At 39.4% G+C, this 22,384-nt stretch overlaps 1 protein-coding gene across 4 annotated transcripts in view; it reads left to right on the top strand.

Moving 5' to 3' along the window:
• The window catches only part of NEK4 (NIMA related kinase 4), a 47,700-nt gene that overhangs the window by 21,573 nt on the left and 3,743 nt on the right, over positions 1-22,384 (top strand). Inside the window, exons 13-14 of one of the 4 annotated variants that reach the window (XM_033865136.2) lie at positions 5,266-5,471; positions 6,175-6,308. In XM_033865136.2, coding sequence (XP_033721027.1) covers positions 5,266-5,471; positions 6,175-6,308 — 340 coding nt within the window. Of the gene's footprint in view, positions 1-5,265; positions 5,475-6,174; positions 6,309-22,384 lie in introns of all 4 variants that reach the window. The other 3 variants (XM_073811229.1, XM_073811228.1, XM_004316556.4) reach the window with 3 other exon arrangements.

The raw sequence follows: 22,384 nt of genomic DNA, 5'->3' as shown, positions 1-22,384 counted from the left end.
CTATCCTGTTCCATTGATCTATCTTTCTGTTTTTGTGCCAGTACCATACTGTCTTGATTACTGTAGCTTTGTGGTATAGTCTGAAGTCAGGGAGCCTGATTCCTCCAGCTCCGTTTTTCATTCTCAAGATTGCTTTGGCCAGGGCTTCCCTGGTGGCACACTGGTTGAGAGTCCGCCTGCTGATGCAGGGGACACGGGTTCGTGCCCCAGTCCAGGAAGATCCCACATGCCACGGAGCGGCTGGGCCCGTGAGCCATGACCACTGAGCCTGCGCGTCCAGAGCCTGCGCGTCTGGAGCCTGTGCTCCGCAATGGGAGAGGCCACAACAGTGAGAGGCCCGCATACCGCAAAAAAAAAAAAAAAAAAAAAAAAGATTGCTTTGGCTATTCGGGGTCTTTTGTGTTTCCATACAAATTGTGAAATTTTTTGTTATAGTTCTGTGAAAAATGCCATTGGTAGTTTGATAGGGGTTGCATTGAATCTGTAGATTGCTTTGGGTAGCAGAGTCATTTTCACAATGTTGATTTTTCCAATTCAAGAACATGGTATATCTCTCCATCTATTTGTATCATCTTTAATTTCTTTCATCAGTGTCTTATAGTTTTCTGCATACAGGTCTTTTGTCTCCTTAGGTAGGTTTATTCCTAGATATTTTATTCTTTTTGTTGCAACGGTAAATGGGAGTGTTGTCTTGATTTCACTTTCAGATTTTTCATCGTTAGTGTATAGGAATGCCAGAGATCTCTGTGCATTAATTTTGTATCCTGCTACTTTACCAAATTCATTGATTGGCTCTAGTAGTTTTCTGGTGGCATCTTTAGGATTCTCTGTGTATAGTATCATGTCATCTGCAAACAGTGACAGCTTTACTTCTTTTCCGATTTGTATTCCTTTTATTTCCTTTTCTTCTCTGATTGCTGTGGCTAAAACTTCCAAAACTATGTTGAATAAGAGTGGTGAGAGTGGGCAACCTTGTCTTGTTCCTGATCTTAGTGGAAATGCTTTCAGTTTTTCACCATTGAGGACGATGTTGGCTGTGGGTTTGTCATATATGGCCTTTATTATGTTGAGGAAAGTTCCCTCTATGCCTACTTTCTTCAGGGTTTTTATCATAAATGGGTGTTGAATTTTGTCAAAAGCTTTCTCTGCATCTGTTGAGGTGATCATATGGTTTTTCTCCTTTAGTTTGTTAATATGGTGTATCACGTTGATTGATTTGCATATATTGAAGAATCCTTGCATTCCTGGAATAAACCCCACTTTATCATGGTGTATGATCCTTTTACTATGCTGTTGGATTCTGTTTGCTAGTATTTTGTTGAGGATTTTTGCATCCATGTTCATCAGTGATATTGGCCTGCAGTTTTCTTTCTTTGTGACATCCTTGTCTGGTTTTGGTATCAGGGTGATGGTGGCCTTGTAGAATGAGTTTGGGAGTGTTCCTCCCTCTGCTATATTTTGGAAGAGTTTGAGAAGGATAGGTGTTAGCTCTTCTCTAAATGTTTGATAGAATTCGCCTGTGAAGCCATCTGGTCCTGGGCTTTTGTTTGTTGGAAGATTTTTAATCACAGTTTCAATTTCAGTGCTTGTGATTGGTCTGTTCATATTTTCTATTTCTTCCTGATTCAGTCTTGGCAGGTTGTGCATTTCTAAAGATTTGTCCATTTCTTCCAGGTTGTCCATTTTATTGGCATAGAGTTGCTTGTAGTAATCTCTCATGAACTTTTGTATTTCTGCAGTGTCAGTTGTTACTTCTCCTTTTTCATTTCTAATTCTATTGATTTGAGTCTTCTCCCTTTTTTTCTTGATGGGTCTGGCTAATGGTGTATCAATTTTGTTTATCTTCTCAAAGAACCAACTTTTAGTTTTATTGATCTTTGCTATCGTTTCCTTCATTTCATTTTCATTTATTTCTGATCTGATTTTTATGATTTCTTTCCTTCTGCTAACTTTGGGGTTTTTTTGTTCTTCTTTCTCTGATTGCTTTAGGTGCAAGGTTAGGTTGTTTATTCGAGATGTTTCCTGTTTCTTAAGGTAGGATTGTATAGCTATAAACTTCCCTCTTAGAACTGCTTTTATTGCATCCCATAGGTTTTGGGTCGTCGTGTCTCCATTGTCATTTGTTTCTAGGTATTTTTTAATTTCCTCTTTGATTTCTTCAGTGATCACTTCGTTATTAAGTAGTGTATTGTTTAGCCTCCATGTGTTTGTATTTTTTACAGGTCTTTTCCTGTAATTGATATCTAGTCTCATAGCATTGTGGTCGGAAAAGATACTTGATACAATTTCAATTTTCTTAAATTTACCAAGGCTTGATCTGTGACCCAAGATATGATCTATCCTGGAGAATGTTCCATGAGCACTTGAGAAAAATGTGTATTCTGTTGTTTTTGGATGGAATGTCCTATAAATATCAATTAAGTCCATCTTGTTTAATGTATCATTTAAAGCTTGTGTTTCCTTATGTATTTTCATTTTGGATGATCTGTCCATTGGTGAAAGTGGGGTGTTAAAGTCCCCTACTATGAATGTGTTACTGTCGATTTCCCCTTTTATGGCTGTTAGTATTTGCCTTATGTATTGAGGTGCTCCTAGGTTGGGTGCATAAATATTTACAATTGTTATATCTTCTTCTTAGATGGATCCGTTGATCATTATGTGTAGTGTCCTTCTTTGTCTCTTGTAATAGTCTTTATTTTAAAGTCTATTTTGTCTGATATGAGAATTGCTACTCCAGCCTTCTTTTGATTTCCATTTGCATGGAATATGTTTTTACATCCCCTCACTTTCAGTCTGTATGTGTCCCTAGGTCTGAAGTGGGTCTCTTGTAGACAGCATATATATGGGTCTTGTTTTTGTATCCATTCAGCGAGCCTGTGTCTTTTGGTTGGAGCATTTAATCCATTTATGTTTAAGGTAATTATCGATATGTATGTTCCTATGACCATTTTCTTAATTGTTTTGGGTTTGTTATTGTCAGTCTTTTCCTTCTCTTGTGTTTCTTGCCTAGAGAAGTTCCTTTAGCATTTGTTGTAAAGCTGGTTTGGTGGTGCTGAACTCTCTCAGCTTTTGCTTGTCTGTAAAGGTTTTAATTTCTCCATCAAATCTGAATGAGATCCTTGCTGGGTAGAGTAATCTTGGTTGTAGGTTTTTCTCCTTCATCACTTTAAATATGTCCTGCCATTCCCTTCTGGCTTGCAGAGTTTCTGCTGAAAGATCAGCTGTTAACCTTATGGGGATTCCCTTGTGTGTTATTTGTTGTTTTTCCCTTGCTGCTTTTAATATGTTTTCTTTGTATTTAATTTTTGACAGTTTGATTAATATGTGTCTTGGCGTGTTTCTCTTTGGATTTCCAGCATTTATTATTTGTAGACTTTTTAATGATGGCCATTCTGACCCGTGTGAGGTGGTACCTCATTGTAGTTTTGATTTGCATTTCTCTAATAATTAGTGATGTTGAACATCTTTTCTTGTGCCTATTGGCCATCTTTATGTCTTCTTTGGAGAAATGTCTATTTAGGTCTTCTGCCCATTTTTTGATTGGGTTGTTTGTTGTTGTTGTTATTGAATTGTATGAGCTGTTTTTATACTTTGGAAATTAATCCCTTGTCAGTTGCATTGTTTGCAAATATTTTCTCCCAGTCTGTAGGTTATCTTTTCATTTTTTTTTATGGCTTCTGTTGCTGTGCAAAAGCTTATAAGCTTGATTAGGTCCCATTTGTTTATGAATTAATTTTAAATGTACATTTATCGTACCATTCAGACCTGTAGTACTGTCATTGATAACATTGTAAATGGTTTTTGGTATATGCAAGAGCTAAAATTCTCTTTTAATGGACACATCTGATTTTCATTCAGAATTCTTATAAAATGTCTTCTTAGATCTGTGGGTTTATAGTTTTCATTGGTGGAAACAGTTTCGCCATTATTTCTTCAAGTATTTTTTTGGACCCCCTCCTGCCCTCCTAAGGATTCTGATTACATGTATATTAGATTGCTTAAAGTTATCCCACAGGTCACTAATCATATTCTATTTTTTCTTTAGTCTTTTTTTCTCTGTTCCTTTTTTTTTTTTTCTGGCCACACGTTGTGGCTTGTGGGATCTTAGTTCCCTGACCAGGGATTGAACCCATGCCCTCGGCAGTGAAAGCATGGAGTCCTAACCACAAGACTGCCAGGGAATTCCCATCTGTTCCATTTTTTGTAGATTCTATTGCTGTATCTTTGAGTTCACTAATCTTTTCTCCTGCAGTATCTAATTTGTTAATCCCATCCCACATATTCAACACATTGTACTTATCATTTGTAGTTCAATTTGGGTCCTTTTTATATCTTCATTGCCTCTCCTTAACATGTTGGTGTTTCCCCTACCTTGGTCATTGGAATATATGTTTAATAACCATTTTAATGTCCTTATTTACTAATTCTGTCACTTGTATTGCTTCTGGATCTATTTCTATTAACTTATTTTTTTCTCTTCATAATTGTGTGCTATTTTCCTGCTTTGCATGTCTGGTATTTTTTTTTTTTTTTTACGGTACGCGGGCCTCTCACTGTTATGGCCTCTCCCGTTGCGGAGTACAGGCTCCGGACGCGCAGGCCCAGCAGCCATGGCTCACGGGCCCAGCCGCTCCGTGGCATGTGGGATCTTCCCGGACCGGGTCACGAACCCGCGCCCCTGCATCAGCAGGCGGACTCTCAACCACTGCGCCACCAGGGAAGCCCTCATGTCTGGTATTTTTGACATGATGCCAGACATTGTCAATTTTATCCCATTAATTGCTGATATTTTTATATTTCTTTAAATATTCTTGAACTTTGTACTTGGATATAGTTAAGTTACTTAGAAATAGTTGGGTGGAATTTATACGCAAAATCTGGGACCTTGTCTTTCTCACTCTCTCCTTTCCAAGATTCTTCTCTCACTTTCTAGTGGCAGTGGTGGTCTCGAACTCTGTCCTTTGGTTTTGCAGGCAAGAAAGACTGGGTTTTCTGTTGTACTTTAGCTGCCTATGGCTTGCCTTTAGGCTAAAGGTGTTGACTCTCCTCCAGAATCTGCTTGCAAATTTTGTACATTCTTCATTGCCCTCACATAGTTGATTTTTGTATTTTGTCCAAAGTTTATACTTATTTGTGGAAGGGTTCTGTCCGTCGGAACTTACTTGCTTACTAGAAAGCAGAACCCTAAAGGTTGTTTTGTATCTAATTTCTAATGAAAAATTTTCATGAAGCCAATTAATAACAAGAGAATTTTTTCTTTTCCAGGAAAGGTCATACAAATGAAATGAGTGACTTGGTACAATTGATGACACAGACCCTGAATTTGGACTCTAAAGAGAGCTATGAAGATCTCCCGGTACCAGAGCCAGTGTCAGAATTTAAACTTCTTCGGAAGTATCGGGACACACTGATACTTCATGGGAAAGTTGCAGAGGAGGCGGAGGAACTCCGTTTTAAAGAGCTACCTTCAGGTGGTCAGTTTATTGTTTTACACCAAGCTGGAGAGCATATGTTTACTGGAGAAATGTATCAAACTAAGGAGCTTAATGCTTGCAAATATTTTTGGTTTTTTAAATTATTTCATTTGGATATCTTCATAAAAAAATATATCTTATTTTATGTAACAGTTGTATTCCTGAAAAGTTGAATGAAAATTGATTTTTAAAAATAAATGTAAATAAATACATGTTTGGAATTTTTCACGTGGACTTTCTTCAAATTAGACAATTTGTAGTTTTTAGATTTAGGAGATGGTGATGAGACATGAAGCGTAAGTTCATATATACATTTTAGTCATCAAAAATACATGAACTCTTGGGCTTCCCTGATGGCACAGTGGTTGAAAGTCTGCCTGCCGATGCAGGGGACACGGGTTCGTGCCCCGGTCCGGGAAGATCCCACATGCCGCGGAGTGGCTGGGCCCGTGAGCCATGGCTGCTGAGCCTGCGCGTCTGGAGCCTGTGCTCCGCAACGGGAGAGACCACAGCAGTGAGAGGCCCGCGTACCGCAAAAAAAAAAAAAAAAAAAACATGAACTCTTAAACTAAACTCTTGTCAAAGTGAAAAGAATCTTAACATGACAAGATTACCAGGAAAAAAAAAAGAAAAAAAATTGTGTTCTTGCTGCAGTGGTGAAAATGTTTACTTTTTCCCTGTTGTTGTTATTGCTTTTTAGCTATCGTGCCAGGTTCTGAAAAAATCAGAAGAATAGTTGAAGTCTTGAGAGCTGATGTAATTCGGGGCCTGGGGATTCAGCTTTTAGAGCAGGTGTATGATATTTTGGAAGAGGAGGATGAATTGGAAAGAGAGGTGAGTGTCCTATTAGCTGTGTCAGCTGCTTATGCTATGGAATTTTTTTAATGGCCTTTTGAAATATAATTAACATACCATACATTTTACCCATTTTAAGTATACAATTCAGTGGTTGTTAATATGTTCACAGAGTTGTACAACCATCACCACATCGATGTTAGAACATTTAATTATCCCCAAAAGAAACCCTGTACTCACTGTCACTCCCCATTGTCCTATAGGCCTTTCACCCCTAAGCAACCACTAATAGTTCTGTCTCTATATCTGCCTATTCTGAACATTTCATTTAAATAGAGTTGTACAGAACTATGTGGTCTTTTGTGACTGATATCTTTCATTTAGCGTATGTTTTCAAGATTCATCCATGTTGTAGGGCACGTCATGTACTTCATTCTTTTATTAGACTGAATAGTATTCCATTGTATGGCTATACCACATATTGTTTATCTATTCACCACCTGATAGGTTGTTTCTACTTTTTAAAAAATTTATTTATTTATTTATTTTTGGCCGCATTGGGTGTTCATTGCTGCGCGCGGGCTTTCTCTAGTTGCGGAGAGCGGGGGCTACTCTTCGTTGCAGTGCACAGGCTTCTCATTGCGGTGGCTTCTCTTATTGTGGGGCGTGGGCTCTAGGCACGCAGGCTTCAGTAGGTGTGGCGTGTGGACTCAGTAGTTGTGGCTCGCGGGCTCTAGAGCGCAGGCTCAGTAGTTGTGGTACACACGCTTAGTTGCTCTGTGGCTTGTGGGATCTTCCTGGATCAGGGCTCAAACCTGTGTCCCCTGCATTGACAGGCGGATTCTTAAGCACTGCGCCAGCAGGGAAGCCCTGCTAAGTGTTCTTATCATGAAAAGGTGTTGGGTTTGTCAAATGCTTTCTATTTAGATGATCATGTAGTTTTCGTTTTTTATTCTGTGGATATGGTGTGTTGCATTAATTGGTTTTTGGACGTTAAATCATCCTTGTATTCCTGAGATAAATCCCACTTGGTCATGGTGTTTACTGCATCTTATATGTTGCTAGAGTCATGTTTCTAGTATTTTGTTGAGCGTTTTTGTGTCTGTGTTCACATGAGATATTGGTCTTCAGTTTTCTTTTCTTGTGATATTTTTATTGGTTTTGTTATCAGGGTAATACTGGCCTCAGAATGAGTTGGGGAGTTTCCCTCATCTTTCTTGGGAAGAATTAGTGAAGAACTGGTATTAATTCTTCTTGAAATGTTTGCTAGAATTCACCAATGAAGGCATCTGGGTGGGCCTTAGCTTTTCTTTGTGGGTAGTTTTTTGATAATAAATTCCGTGTCTTTACTTACTATATTCAGATTATTTGTTCTTCTCTTTCTAAAATTTCTGTCTTTCTAGGAATTGTCCTTTTCAACTAAGTTATCTAATTGGCATATAATTTTTTTTTTAATTTTTTAATTTAATTTTATTTTTGTAATACAGCATGTTCTTATTAGTCATCAATTTTATACACATCAGAGTATACATGTCAATCCCAATCACCCAATTCATCACACCACCACCCCCACCCCCCTGCCGCTTTCCCCCCTTGGTGTCCATACGTTTGTTCTCTACATCTATATCTCAATTTCTGCCCTGCAAACCAGTTCATCTGTACCATTTTTCTAGGTTCCACATATATGCGTTAATATACAATATTTGTTTTTCTCTTTCTGACTTACTTCACTCTGTATGACAGTCTCTAGATCCATCCATGGCTCAACAAATTACCCAGTTTTGTTCCTTTTTATGGCTGAGTAATATTCCATTGTATATATATACCACATCTTCTTTATCCATTCGTCTGTCGATGGGCATTTAGGTTGCTTCCATGACCTGGCTATTGTAAATAGTGCTGCAATGAACATTGAGGTGCATGTGTCTTTTTGAATTATGGTTTTCCCTGGGTATATGCCCAGTAGTGGGATTGCTGGATAATATGGTAATTCTATTTTTAGTTTTTTTTTTTTTTTTTTTTTTTTTTTGCGGTATGCGGGCCTCTCACTGTTGTGGCCTCTCCTGTTGTGGAGCACAGGCTCCAGACGCGCAGGCTTAGCGGCCATGGCTCATGGGCCTAGCCGCTCCACGGCATGTGGGATCTTCCCAGACTGGGGCACGAACCCGTGTCCCCTGCATCGGCAGGCGGACTCTCAACCATTGCACCACCAGGGAAGCCCTGTTTATATATTTTGGAGATTAATCCTTTGTCCGTTGGTTCGTTTGCAAATATTTTCTCCCATTCTGAAGGCTGTCTTTTTGTCTTGTTTACGGTTTCCTTTGCTGTGCAAAAACTTTGTAGTATCATTAGGTTCCATTTGTTTATTTTTATTTTTATATCCATTACTCTAGGAGGTGGATCAAAAAAGATCTTGCTGTGATTTATGTCAAAGAGTGTTCTTCCTGTGTTTTCCTCTAAGAGTTTTATAGTGTCCGGTCTTACATTTAGGTCTCTAATCCATTTTGAGTTTATTTTTGTGCATGGTGTTAGGGAGTGTTCTAATTTCATTCTTTTACATGTAGCTGTCCAGTTTTCCCAGCACCACTTATTGAAGAGGCTGTCTTTTCTCCATTGTATATCCTTGCCTCCTTTGTCATAGATTAGTTGACTATAGGTGTGTGGGTTTCTCTCTGGGCTTTCTATCTTGTTCCATTGATCTGTATTTCTGATTTTGTGCCAGTACCATATTGTCTTGATTACTGTAGCTTTGTAGTGTAGTCTGAAGTCAGGGAGTCTGATTCCTCCAGCTCCGTTTTTTTCCCTCAAGACTGCTTTGGCTATTTGGAGTCTTTTGTGTCTCCATACAAATTTTAAGATATTTTTGTTCTAGTTCCATAAAAAATGCCATTGGTAATTTGATAGGGATTGCATTGAACCTGCAGATTGCTTTGGGTAATATAGCCATTTTCACAATGTTGATTCTTCCAATCCAAGAACATGGTATATCTCTCCATCTGTTGGTATCATCTTTAATTTCTTTCATCAGTGTCTAATAGTTTTCTGCATACAGGTCTTTTGTCTCCCTAGGTAGGTTTATTCCTAGGTGTTTTATGCTTTTTGTTGCAGTGGTAAATGGGAGTGTTTCCTTAATTTCTCTTTCAGATTTTTCATCATTAGTGTATAGGAATGCAAGAGATTTCTGTGCATTAATTTTGTATCCTGCAACTTTACCAAATTCATTGATTAGCTCTAGTAGTTTTCTGGTGGCATCTTTAGGATTCTCTATGTATAGTATCGTGTCATCTGCAAACAGTAACAGTTTTACTTCTTCTTTTCCAATTTGTATTCCTTTTATTTCTTTTTCTTCTCTGATTGCCGACACTAGGACTTCCAAAACTATGTTGAATAATAGCGGTGAGAGTGGACATCCTCGTTTTGTTCCTGATCTTAGAGGAAATGCTTTCAGTTTTTCACCATTGAGAATGATGTTTGCTGTGGGTTTGTCGTATATGGCCTTTATTATGTTGAAGTAGGTTCCCTCTGTGCCCATTTTCTGGAGAGTTTTTATCACAGATGAGTGTTGAATTTTGTCAAAAGCTTTTTCTGCATCTATTGAGGTGATCATATGGTTTTTCTCCTTCAATTTGTTAATATGGTGTATCACATTGACTGATTTACATATATTGAAGAATCCTTGCATCCCTGGGATAAATCCCACTTGAACATGGTGTATGATCCTTTTAATGTGTTGTTGGATTCTGTTTGCTGGTATTTTGTTGAGGATTTTTGCATCTATATTCATCAGTGATATTGGTCTGTAATTTTCTTTTTTTTGTAGTATCTTTGTCTGGTTTTGGTATCAGGGTGATGGTGGCCTCATAGAATGAATTTGGGAGTGTTCCTTCCTCTGCAATTTTTTGGAAGAGTTTGAGAAGGATGGGTGTTAGCTCTTCTCTAAATGTTTGATAGAATTCACCTGTGAAGCCATCTGGTCCTGGACTTTTGCTTGTTGGAAGATTTTTAATCACAGTTTCAATTTCAGTGCCTGTGATTGGTCTGTTTATATTTTCTATTTCTTCTTGGTTCAGTCTTGGAAGGTTATACCTTTCTAAGAATTTGCCCATTTCTTCCAGGTTGTCCATGTTATTGTCATAGAGTTGCTTGTAGTAGTCTCTTAGGATGCTTTGTATATCTTTGGTGTCTGTTGTAACTTCTCCTTTTTCATTTCTAATTTTATTGATTTGAGTTCTCTCCCTCTTTTTCTTGATGAGTCTGGCTAATGGTTTATCAATTTTGTTTATCTTCACAAAGAACCAGCTTTTAGTTTTATTGATCTTTGCTATTGTTTTCTTTGTTTCTATTTCATTTATTTCTGATCTGATTTTTATGATTTCTTTCCTTCTGCTAACTTTGGGTTTTGTTTGTTCTTCTTTCTCTAGTTTCTTTAGGTGTAAGGTTAGATTGTTTATTTGAGATTTTTCTTGTTTCTTGAGGTAGGCTTTAGCTATAAACTTCCCTCTTAGAACTGCTTTTGCTGCATCCCATAGGTTTTGGATCATTGTGTTTTCATTATCATTTGTCTCTAGGTATTTTTTGATTTCCTTTTTGATTTCTTCAGTGATCTGTTGGTTATTTAGTAACGTATTGTTCAGCCTCCATGTTTGTGTTTTTTACGACTTTTTCCCTGTAATTCATTTCTAATCTCATAGCGTTGTGGTCAGAAAAGATGCTTGATATGATTTCAATTTTCTTAAATTTACTGAGGCTTTATTTGTGACCCAAGATGTGATCTATCCTGGAGAATGTTCTATGCACACTTGAGAAGAAAGTGTAATCTGCTGTTTTTGGATGGAATGTCCTATAAATAGCAATTAAATCTATCTGGTCTATTGTGTCATTCAAAGCATGTGTTTCCTTATTTATTTTCATTTTGGATGATGTGTCCATTGGTTTAAGTGAGGTGTTAAAGTCCCCCACTATTATTGTGTTACTGTCGATTTCCTCTTTTATAGTTGTTAGCAGTTGCCTTATGTATTGAGGTGCTCCTATGTTGGGTGCATGTATACTTATAATTGTTATATCTTCTTCTTGGATTGATCCCTTGGTCATTATGTAGTGTCTTTCCTTGTCTCTTGTAACATTCTTTATTTTAAAGTCTATTTTATCTGATATGAGTATTGCTACTCCAGCCTTCTTTTGATTTCCATTTGCATGGAATATGTTTTTACATCCCCTCACATTCAGTCTGTATGTGTCCCTAGGTCTGAAGTGGGTCTCTTGTAGACAGCATATATATGGGTCTTGTTTTTGTATCCATTCAGCGAGCCTGTGTCTTTTGGTTGGAGCATTTAATCCATTTATGTTTAAGGTAATTATCGATATGTATGTTCCTATGACCATTTTCTTAATTGTTTTGGGTTTGTTTTTGTAGGTCCTTTTCTTCTCTTGTGTTTCCCACTTAGAGAAGTTCCTTTAGCATTTGTTGTAGAGCTGGTTTGGTGGTGCAGAATTCTCTTAGCTTTTGCTTGTCTGTAAAACTTTTGATTTCTCCATCGAATCTGAATGAGATCCTTGCCAGGTAGAGTAATCTTGGTTGTAGATTCTTCCCTTTCATCTCTTTAAGTATATCATGCCACTCCCTTCTGGCTTGTAGAGTTTCTGCTGAGAAATCAGCTGTTAACCATATGGGAGTTCCCTTGTATGTTATTTGTCATTTTTCCCTTGTTGTTTTCAATAATTTTTCTTTGTCTTTAATTTTTGCCAATTTGATTACTATGTGTCTCAGTGTTTCTCCTTGGGTTTATCCTTTATGGGACTCTCTGTGCTTCCTGGACTTGGGTGACTATTTCCTTTCCCATGTTAGGGAAGTTTCTGACTGTAATCTCTTCAAATATTTTCTCAGGTCCTTTCTCTCTCTCTTCTCCTTCTGGGACCCCTATAATTCAAATCTTGTTGCATTTAATGTTGTCCCAGAGGTCTCTTAGGCTGTCTTTATTTCTTTTCATTCTTTTCTCTTTTTTTTTTTTTTTTTTGCAGTATGCGGGCCTCTCACTGTTGTGGCCTCTCCCGTTGTGGAGCACAGGCTCCAGACGCGCAGGCCCAGCAACCGTGGCTCACGGGCCCAGCCACTCCGCGGCATGTGGGATCCTCCCGGACCAGGGCACGAACCCGTGTCCCCTGCATCGGCAGGCGGACTCACAATCACTGCGCCGCCAGGGAAGCCCTCATTCTTTTTTCTTTATTCAGTTCCGCCGCAGTGAATTCCATCATTCTGTCTTCCAGGTCACTTATGTGTTCTGCCTCAGTTATTCTGCTATTGATTCCTTCTAGTGTATTTTTCATTTCAGATATTATGTTGTTAATCTCTGTTTGTTTGTTCTTTAATTCTTCTTGCTCATTGTTAAACATTTCTTGCATCTTCTTGATCTTTGCCTCCATTCTTTTTCCGAGGTCCTGGATCATCTTCACTGTCATTATTCTGAATTCTTTTTCTGGAAGGTTGCCTATCTCCACTTCATTTAGTTGTTTTTCTGGGGTTTTATCTTGTTCCTTCATGTGGTACATAGCCCTCTGCCTTTTCATCTTGTCTATCTTTCTGTGAATGTGGTTTTTGTTCCACAGGCTGCAGCATTGTAGTTCTTCTTGCTTCTGCTGTCTGCCCTCTGGTGGATGAGGCTATCTAAGAGGCTTGTGCAAGTTTCCTGATGGGAGGGACTGGTGCTGGGTAGAGCTGGCTGTTGCTTTTGTGGGAAGAGGTCAGTAAAACTTTAATCCACTTGTCTGCTCATGGGTGGGGCTGGGTTCCCTCCCTGTTCCTTGTTTGGCCTGAGGCGACCCAAGACTGGAACCTATCTGGGCTCTTTGGTGGGGCTAATGGCAGACTCTGGGAGGGCTCATGCCAAGGAGTACTTCCCAGAACTTCTGCTGCCAGTGTCCTTGTCCTCACAGTGAGACACAGCCACCCCCTGCCTCTGCAGGAGACCCTCCAACACTAGCAGGTAGGTCTGGTTCAGTCTCCTATGGGGTCACTGCTCCTTCCCCTGTGTCCCGATGCACACACTACTTTGTGTGTGCCCTCCAAGAGTGGAGTCTCTGTTTCCCCCAGTGCTGTCGAAGTCCTGCAATCAATTCCCAGTAGCCTTCAAAGTCTGATTCTCTAGGAATTCCTCCTCCCAGTGCCGGACCCCCATGTTGGGAAGCCTGACGTGGGGTTCAGAACCTTCACTCCAGTGGGTGGACTTCTGTGGTATAAGTGTTCTCCTGTTTGTGAGTCACCCACCCAGCAGTTATGGCATTTGATTTTTCTGTGATTGCGCCCCTCCTACCATCTCACTGTGTCTTCTCCTTTGTCTTTGGATGTGGGGTATCTTTTTTGGTGAGTTCCAGTGTCTTCCTGTCAATGATTGTCCAGCAGCTAGTTGTGATTCTGGTGTTCTCACAAGAGGGAGTGAGAGCACGGCCTTCTACTCAGCCATCTTGGTTCAGGGCCCACACACCGGCATACAATTATTAATAAAAATTCTTTTTAATATTTTTTATTTCTGTAAGGTTGGTTGTTTAGGAGTGTATTGTTTAATTTCCACATATATTTGCACAAATATATTACATTTTTCTATTTTATAGGTTCAACAGTGTATTATATACATGCTGGATTTTTAAATTATAGTAAAATACACATAACTTCAAATTTAGCATTTTAACCATTTTTAAGTATTTGGTTCAGTGGCCTTAAGTATGTTTACATTATTGTGCAAACATCACCACCATCCATCTCCAGAACTTTTTGCATTTTGCAAAACTGAAACTCTGTACCAATTAAACAAAAACTCCCCACTTACCCCTCCTACCAGCTCCTGGCAACTACCATTCTAATTTCTGTGTCTATGAATTTAACTACACTAAGCCTTGATATAAAGCCTAAACACAGCATCTAGAAAAAGTAAAACTCGCCTGTAAAGAAAACTTCAGGCCCAGATGGCTTTGCTGTGAATTCTTCCAGTCATCTAAGGAAGAAATAACACAAATCCTACACAAATTCTTTAGAAAACAGAAAAAGAAGGGACATTTCCCATTTCTCCCCATAAGCCCAGAACAACTGTGATACCAAAACCCAACAAGGACACTACATGAAAAAAACATGAGACCAGTATCTCTCATGAACATCTTAATCATCTAGTATTTTGCTGAAGATTTTTGCATCAGTGGTCAAAAGGGATATTAGTGTATATTTTTCTTTTCCTGTAGTGTCCCTGTTTGGCCCTAGCACCAGGGCAATGCTGGCCTCATAAATGAGCCAGGAAGTGCTCCTTCCTCATTAACTCTCTGAAGAGTTTGAGAAGGATTGGTATCAGTTCCTGTCCAAATGTTTGGCAGAATTCACCAGCAAAGGTCCAGAGCCTTTCCTTGTTAGGAGGTTTAGGTTACTGATTCAGTCTCCTTGCTAGTTATGGGGATATTCAGATTTTCTATTTCTTCATGATTCAGTTTTGGTAGGTTTTATGTTTCTTGGAATTTGTCCATTTATGCAACTTGTTGGTGTACAATTGTTCATAGTACTTTCTTTCTTTTTCTTTCTTTTTTTTTTTTTTGGCGTACGCGGGCCTCTCACTGCTGTGGCCTCTCCCGTTGCGGAGCACAGGCTCCAGATGCGCAGGCTCAGCGGCCATGGCTCACGGGCCCAGCCGCTCCGCGGCATGTGGGATCCTCCGAGACCGGGGCACGAACCCGCGTCCCCTGCATCGGCAGGTGGACTCTCAACCACTGCGCCACCAGGGAAGCCCCATTGTACTTTCTTAGAATCCTTTTTATTTCTTTTTATTAGAGTGGTAGTAACGTCCCAAATCCATTTCAGATTTTAGTAATTTGAGTCTTTTTTTTCTAAGTATAGCTAAAGGTTTGTCAATTTTGTTCATCTTTCTGAAGAACCAACTTTTGCTTATTTTGATTTTTTTCTATTTTTCTGTTCTCAATTATATTCATCTCAGCTCTAATCTTATTATTTCCTTCCTTCTGCTACTTTTAGGTTTAATTTGTTCTTTTTTCTATTTCTTTAGGCTGCAAAGTTAGGTTGTTGACTTGAAATCTTTTTTTTTTTTTTAAATATTTATTTATTTATTTGGTTGTATCAGGTCTTAGCTGCCTGCTGGTGGGATATTCACTGCCACATGTGGAATCTTTCTTGTGGCATGCGGGATATTTAGCTGCAGCATGTGAACACTTAGTTGCAACATGTGAGATCTAGTTTCCTGACCAGGGATTGAACCCAGGCCCCCTGCATTGGGAGCGCGGAGTCTTAGCCACTGGACTACCAGGGAAGTCCCCAAATCTTTTTTCTTTTTTAACATAAGCATTTACAGCTATAAATTACCCCCTTAGCACTGCTTTTGCTGCATCTCATAAGTTTTGGTTATATTGTTCTCATTTTCATTTGTCTCTCAATATCTTAAATTTCCCTTGTGATTTCTTCTTTGGTGCATTGGAGTGTGTTATTTAATTTCCGTAAATGTGTGAATATTCTAGTTTCCTTCTGTCATTGATTTCTAACTTCATCCTGTTGTGGTCAGAGAAGATACTTTATATGTTCTTTTTAATCTATTGAGACTTAGTTTGTGGCCTAACATATATATCTCTTCTGGAAAATGTTTCATGTACACTTGAGAAGGGTGTGTATCCTATTATTGTTGGGTAGAGTATTCCCTATATGTCTGTTAGATCTAGTTAGTTTTTGCATTGTTCAACTCCTCTGTTTTCGTATCTTCTGTCTGGTTGTCTTATCCATTATTGGGAGTGTGAAGTTTCCAACTATTATTTGTAGAACTATTTTTTCCTTTAATTCTGTCAAATTTGGCGTCAAATATTTTGATGGTCTGTTATTAGGTGCATAAACGTTTATAATTATTATATCTTCCTGCCGTATTGATCCTTTTGTTAATGTATGTCATTGTGTCTTGTAACCTTTTTTGTCTTCAAGTCTGTTTTGTCTGATATTAGTATAGTCACCCCTGCTCTCTTTTGGTTACTATTTGCATGGGATATCTTTTTCAGTCCTTTCATTTTCAATCTGTTTTGGATCTAAAGTCTCTTGTGGAAAGCATATAGTTCTTTAAAAAATTAATTAATTAATTAATTATATTTTTGGCTGCATTGGGTCTTCGTTGCTATGCACGAGCTTTCTCTAGTTGCGACGAGTGGGGGCTGCTCTTCATTGCGGTGCGTGGGCTTCTCATTGTGGTGGCTTTTCTTGTTGCGGAGCACAGGCTTTAGGTGCGTGGGCTTCAGTAGTTGTGGCACACGGGCTCAGTAGTTGCAGCTCACAGGCTCTAGAGCCCCGGCTCAGTAGTTGTGGCACACAGGCTTTGTTGCTCCGCAGCATGTGGGATCTGCCCAGACCAGGGCTCGAACCATGTCCCCTGCATTGGCAGGCGGATTCTTAACTACTGCGCCACCAGGGAAGCCCCAGAAAGCATATAGTTTTGTTAACAATTCTGCCAATTTCCGTCTTTGTGATTGGAGAGTTTAATTCATTTACACTTAAGCAATTACTGATAAGGAGGAACTTCCATTATTTTGCTGTTTGTTTTCTATATGCTTTATAGCTTTTTCTGTCCCTAATGCCCTGTATTACTGCCTTCTTTTATGTTTAGTGCTTCTTTTTTTTTGTAGTGAAACATTTTAATTCCCTTTTCATTTCCTTTAGTGTATATTCTATAACTATTTTCTTTGAGGTTATCATGGAGATTACATTTAACATCCTAGTTTTAATACTCAGATCTGAATTTATACCAGCTTAACTTAAAAAATCTGCTGCTTTAAAGCTCTGTCTTCACCCCTTTTGGCTATTGATGTCACAGAATTACATCTTTATGTATTGTGTAACCAAAAACATAAACTAGTAATTGGTTTTTTTTTTAATGCATTAGTCTCTTAAATTTTGAAGAAAACAAAATGTGGAACAAACCAAAGTTATATTAGTATTAGACTAATAACTTTTTAGACTAATAATTTTTTTTAGTGTATTAGTGTCTTAAATCATGTAGAAAATAAAAAATGGAATTACAAACCATTGTTATAACACCAGCTTTGATAATTGCCCATGTATTTACCTTTACTGAGATCTTTATTTCTTCATACAGCTTTGAGTTACTGTCTAGTATGCTTTCATATCTGCCTGCATTACTTCCTTTGGTATTTCTTGCAGGGCAGGTCTAGTGGTAATAAACTTCTTCATCATTTATCTGGAAATGTCTTAAGTTCTCCCCCACACAGTTTTATTGAGAAATAATTGATATGTAACACTGTGTTAGTTTAAGGTATACAGCATAATGATTTGGTATATGTATATACTTTGAAATGATTACCACAATAAGTTTAGTTAGCATCTATCATCTGTCATAAATTTTTTTTCTTGTGATGAGAACTTTTAAGATCTACTATTAGCAACTTCCAAATGTACAATAAAGTACAATTAACTATAGTTACCATGCTGTATATTATATCCCCAAAACTCACCAGAAGTTTCTACGTTTTCACCACCTTTACCCATTTCCTTCACCCCCACTCCCCGCCTCTGGCAACCACCAGTCTGTTGTCTCTTTCTATGAGTTTGGTTTTTTTCAGATTCTGCATGTAAATGAGCTCATACAGTATTTGGCTTTCTCTTTCTGACTTATTTCACTTAGCATAATATCTTCAAGGTCCATCCATGTTGTTGCAGATGGCAAGATTTCCTTCTTTTTTATTTCACTTTTGCAGGACATTTTTGCCAGATACAGGATTCTTGGTTGACAGTTTTTTTCACTTTGAAAATATCATCCAACTGCCTTTTGGCTTCCAAAGTTTCTCATAAGAAATCTGCTTATTATCTTACGTGAGGAATCCCTTGCATGTGAAGAGTTGCTCCTTTCTTGTTGCTTTCAAGATTGTCTTTGGCATTTGACAGTTTGATTATAATGTGTCTGAATGTGAACTCTTTGTGTTCATCCTACTTGGAGTTTGTTGAGATTCTTTGATGTTTATATTCATGTCTTTCATCAAACTTGGGAAGTTTCTGGCTATTATTTCTTTAAATAATTTCAGTTCCTCTTTCTGTCTTCTTCTGGGACTCCCACAATACCTGTTAGTCCCTTTAAATCCCTTGGAAGTTGCTTCAGCTGAAGGCTGTGGTGTTTGTAACAATGTCAATGAGCGTTGCAGCAGTGGTTGCCTGCCTCTGTGTCTGCCCCTCTGTGATGAGAAGCAGCAATCAGCTGTCAGTACAGAGATCCCTAGTACTTGGAAGACAAGATTCTTATTGCCTACCCTGGCTCCTACAAGCTATCTACAGGCTGCTCCAGGAATGTTGGACAGCTACCTGCTCTTGGTGGAGGGGGTGCTAAGAGCTGAAATTGACTGGAATTAACCAAAATTTACCATCCAAGCCTTCCCCTGAATGTTTCAAGCCTTTAATAGACTCCAGAGTTCCAAAATAGTTACATCTGGCAGATTCTGACAGTGCAATTTTTGTCCATGTGAGGAGATAGATTCCTGGTGCTTCTTCCTCCTCCAGCATCTTCTATACATATTGTATTATACAATTGCTTTTTTTTTTTTTTTGCGTTACGCGGGCCTCTCACTGTTGTGGCCTCTCCCGTTGCGGAGCACAGGCTCCGGACACGCAGGCTCAGCGGCCACGGCCCACGGGCCCAGCCATTCCGCAGCACGTGGGATCCTCCGGGACCGGGGCACGAACCCGCGTCCCCTGCATTGGCAGGCGGACTCTCAACCACTGCGCCACCAGGGAAGCCCTATACAATTGCTTTTTAAATCAGTTCAGAGAAGAAAAGGAGAAGCAATTTGTATTTATATTGTTTTTATTTACATAATTACCTTCATCAGTGCTTTTCCTGTTTTCATGTAAATTGAAATTATTGCCTGGGGTCTCTTGCTTTCAGCCTGATGAGATTCCTTTGGTAGTTCTTGCAAGGCAAGTCTGCTAGTCACAAATTCTGTTTTTGTTTATCTGGGAATATCTTTATTTTGCCTTCTTTTTTTTTTTTTTTTTGCGGTACGAGGGCCTCTCACTGCTGTGGCCTCTCCGGTTGCGGAGCACAGGCGTTGGACTCGCAGGCTCAGCGGCCATGGCTCACGGGCCCAGCCGCTACACAGCATGTGGGATCTTCCCGGACCAGGGCACAAACCTGTGTCCCCTGCACCGGCAGGTGGACTCTCAACCACTGCGCCACCAGGGAAGCCCCTTGCCTTCATTTTTGAAAGATAGCCTTACTGGATATGCGATTCTTAGTTGACAGTTTTTTCTTTGAGTTCTTTGAATATGTTATCCCACTGCCTTCTGGCCTTCATTGTTTATGATAAGTCAGCTGTTAATGTTATTGGGGTTCTCTTGTAAGTACTGAGTCATTTTTCTCTTGCTGCTTTCAAGATTTTCTTCTTGCCTTTGGCTTTCAGCACTTTTACTTTGTTGTTGTAATATTGCTTTTTGTTATTTTTTTAAATTTATTTTTTCTTATTGAGATAACATTGGTTTATAACATTATATAAGTTGCATGTGTACAACCTTACATTTTGACTTCTGTATACATTACAGCATCAGGACTTTTACTTTAATGTGTCCATGTGTGGATCTCTTTGAGATGATCCTGCTTAGAGTTCATTGAGATTCCTGGATGTGTAGATTGTTTTTTTAAAAATTTGGGAAATTTTCAGCCAATATTCTTCAAATATTTTTTCTGCTCCTTTTCTCTCTCCTCTTCTTCTGGTACTCCCATTATACATGTGCTGTTGTGCTTAATGGTGTCTTACATTTCTCTGAAACTGTTCATTTTTCTTCATTTTCTTTTCTCTCTGTTCTTTGGATTGCATAATCTCTGTTGATCTATCTCCAAGCTCACTTATTCTCTCTGCCAGTTCAAATATACTGTTTAGCCTTCCAGGTGAATTTTTTCATTTGTTATTGCACTTTTCAACTCCAGAATTTCAATTTGGTTTTTTAAATGCCTTCTTTCTCTTGTCAGTATTCTCTGTTTGATGTGTCATTGTCATCATACCTTTCTTTACTTCTGTAATCATGATTTCCTTTAGTTCTGTGAACATGCTCATAATCCCTACTTTGATGTTTTTGTATGTTAAATCCAACATCTGGTTGCTCTCACAGGCAGTTTATCTTGCCTGCTTTTATTCTAGTGTATGTGTCATACTATTCTGTTTCTTTGCATGTCTCATAACTTTTTGTTGGAAACTAGACATTTTAGATAATAAATGGTTACAAGTCTGAGTATTGGCCTCCAGTGGTGGGGGGTTGTTATTGTTATTTGCTTGTTTATTTGTTTAGTGATTGGCTGGATTATATTAGTAAAGTCTATGAACCCCTTACCCTAGTCCCCACAATGTAAAGCCTCTGATGTTGCCCCTTAGGGTACAGCCTTGGGTATGTTCACAGCTACCTTGGAATGACAGTGGGTTTGGCAGAGCGCTCTTTATTTATTTAGTTATTTATTTTGGCTGCACTGGGTCTTAGTTGCAGCATGCGGGATCTTTTAGTTGCTGCATGTGGACTTCTTAGTTGCGGCATGCGAATTCTTATTTGCGGCACGCATGCGGGATCTAGTTCCGGACCCCGGGGATCAAACCCAGACCCCCTGCCTTGGGAGCATGGAGTCTTACCCACCGGACCATCAAGGAAGTCCCTGGCAGAGCTCTCTTGATGCTCCCTTTCCCAGACTTCACCCAGATGTTTTTTGGTTGCCAGCTGATCGCTTTTATTGTTCTCAGTAATGCCCTGGGGCTACATTGCTCCAAAGGCAGATCCAATCAAAGCTGAGCTCCTTTGAAGAGGTAGTTCCCAAACTTAGTGTTTGAGATTTTTTTCTGAACCCAGGGCCCCTCCAGCTTCTTGGTTCTTTTAAAGTAGCTGGCGTACAGTTTAGCCTATATCCAATGTACCTAGTACTAATCTCCTCCCAGTTGCCTTTCACCACTACCTCCAGTTTTTGAGAGCACCCTTAGGCTTGAATTCTCCACACTCTGTTCCAAATGAAGTCAGTTCATTAAAGACTTGGTGCTTATTTTATGTCTTGCTTCTACCCCCAGGCAAAATCTGGGAGCACAGCTCCGGAGCTGAGAGTGGGAACAGTAGCTTGCTTGTCTCTCTGAGTGATACCCCCACTTTGGAAGCTCAGAGAGGGTGAGAGGCAGTAGCATCTGGTCTTCTTGGCATGCTTCACCCAGCATGGAAACTTCACTTTATGGTCTGGGGCAAAGGTGATTGGGGTCCCCGTATTTTCAGTGGCCCTGTACCCAAGATAGAGCCTCTATCCTACATGTCTGAGCTGGGCATAACAAGGAAGCTCCCACCTCTTGGCTGCACTCTCCCAAAGCTTACTGTCACCATCAGGTATTGGGGGCAGGATGAAATATGCTGATGTCCTGCCCCTCCCAGGAAGATTGCCTTCCAACTAGGAGTTAGGGGGAAAGAAGTTTCTTGACTTCACCAGTGTAGTGAAGTTTTTGTCTCACCGAGCTGGAGTGGGGAAGGAGACATTTCATTTTAATTCAGTTCACTGACCCTCATTGTTCTTAGTAGCTTTACTGTTTTTAACTGAGTTTTAGTAGATTTTCTTGAAAAAAAAAAAAGGGTCCCTATTTGCTGTATGCCCTAATGACCATTTCCAGAGACTTTAAATGGTTGGTTTTTTAAATATTTTCACCAGTTTCACTGAAGAGGGGTCTGCAGAGCTTCTCACGCTGTCATGCTGGATGTGGAACCAATTAGGATTACATTTTATTTTTATTTTATTATTATTTTAAAATTTATTTATTTTATTTATTTATTTTTGGCTGCATGGGGTCTTCATTGCTGTGTGCGGACTTTCTCTAGTTGCAGTGAGCAGGGGCTATTCTTCGTTGTGGTGCGTGGGCTTCTCATTGTGGTGGCTTCTCTTGTTGTGGAGCACGGGCTCTAGGTGCACAGTCTTCAGTAGTTGTGGCTCACAGGCTCTAGAGTGCAGGTTCAGTAGTTGTGGCACATGGGCTTAGTTGCTCCACGGCATGTGGGATCTTCCCGGACCAGGGCTCGAACCTGTGTCCCCTGTATTGGCAAGCGGATTCTTAACCACTGTGCCACCAGGGAAGCCCCAGGA

This window comes from Tursiops truncatus, chromosome 10 (assembly GCF_011762595.2).
Source record: "Tursiops truncatus isolate mTurTru1 chromosome 10, mTurTru1.mat.Y, whole genome shotgun sequence".
Lineage (NCBI taxonomy): Eukaryota > Metazoa > Chordata > Mammalia > Artiodactyla > Delphinidae > Tursiops > Tursiops truncatus.
Note: the sequence above shows the minus strand (reverse complement) of the source record. Positions and strands in the feature narration are given on the sequence as shown.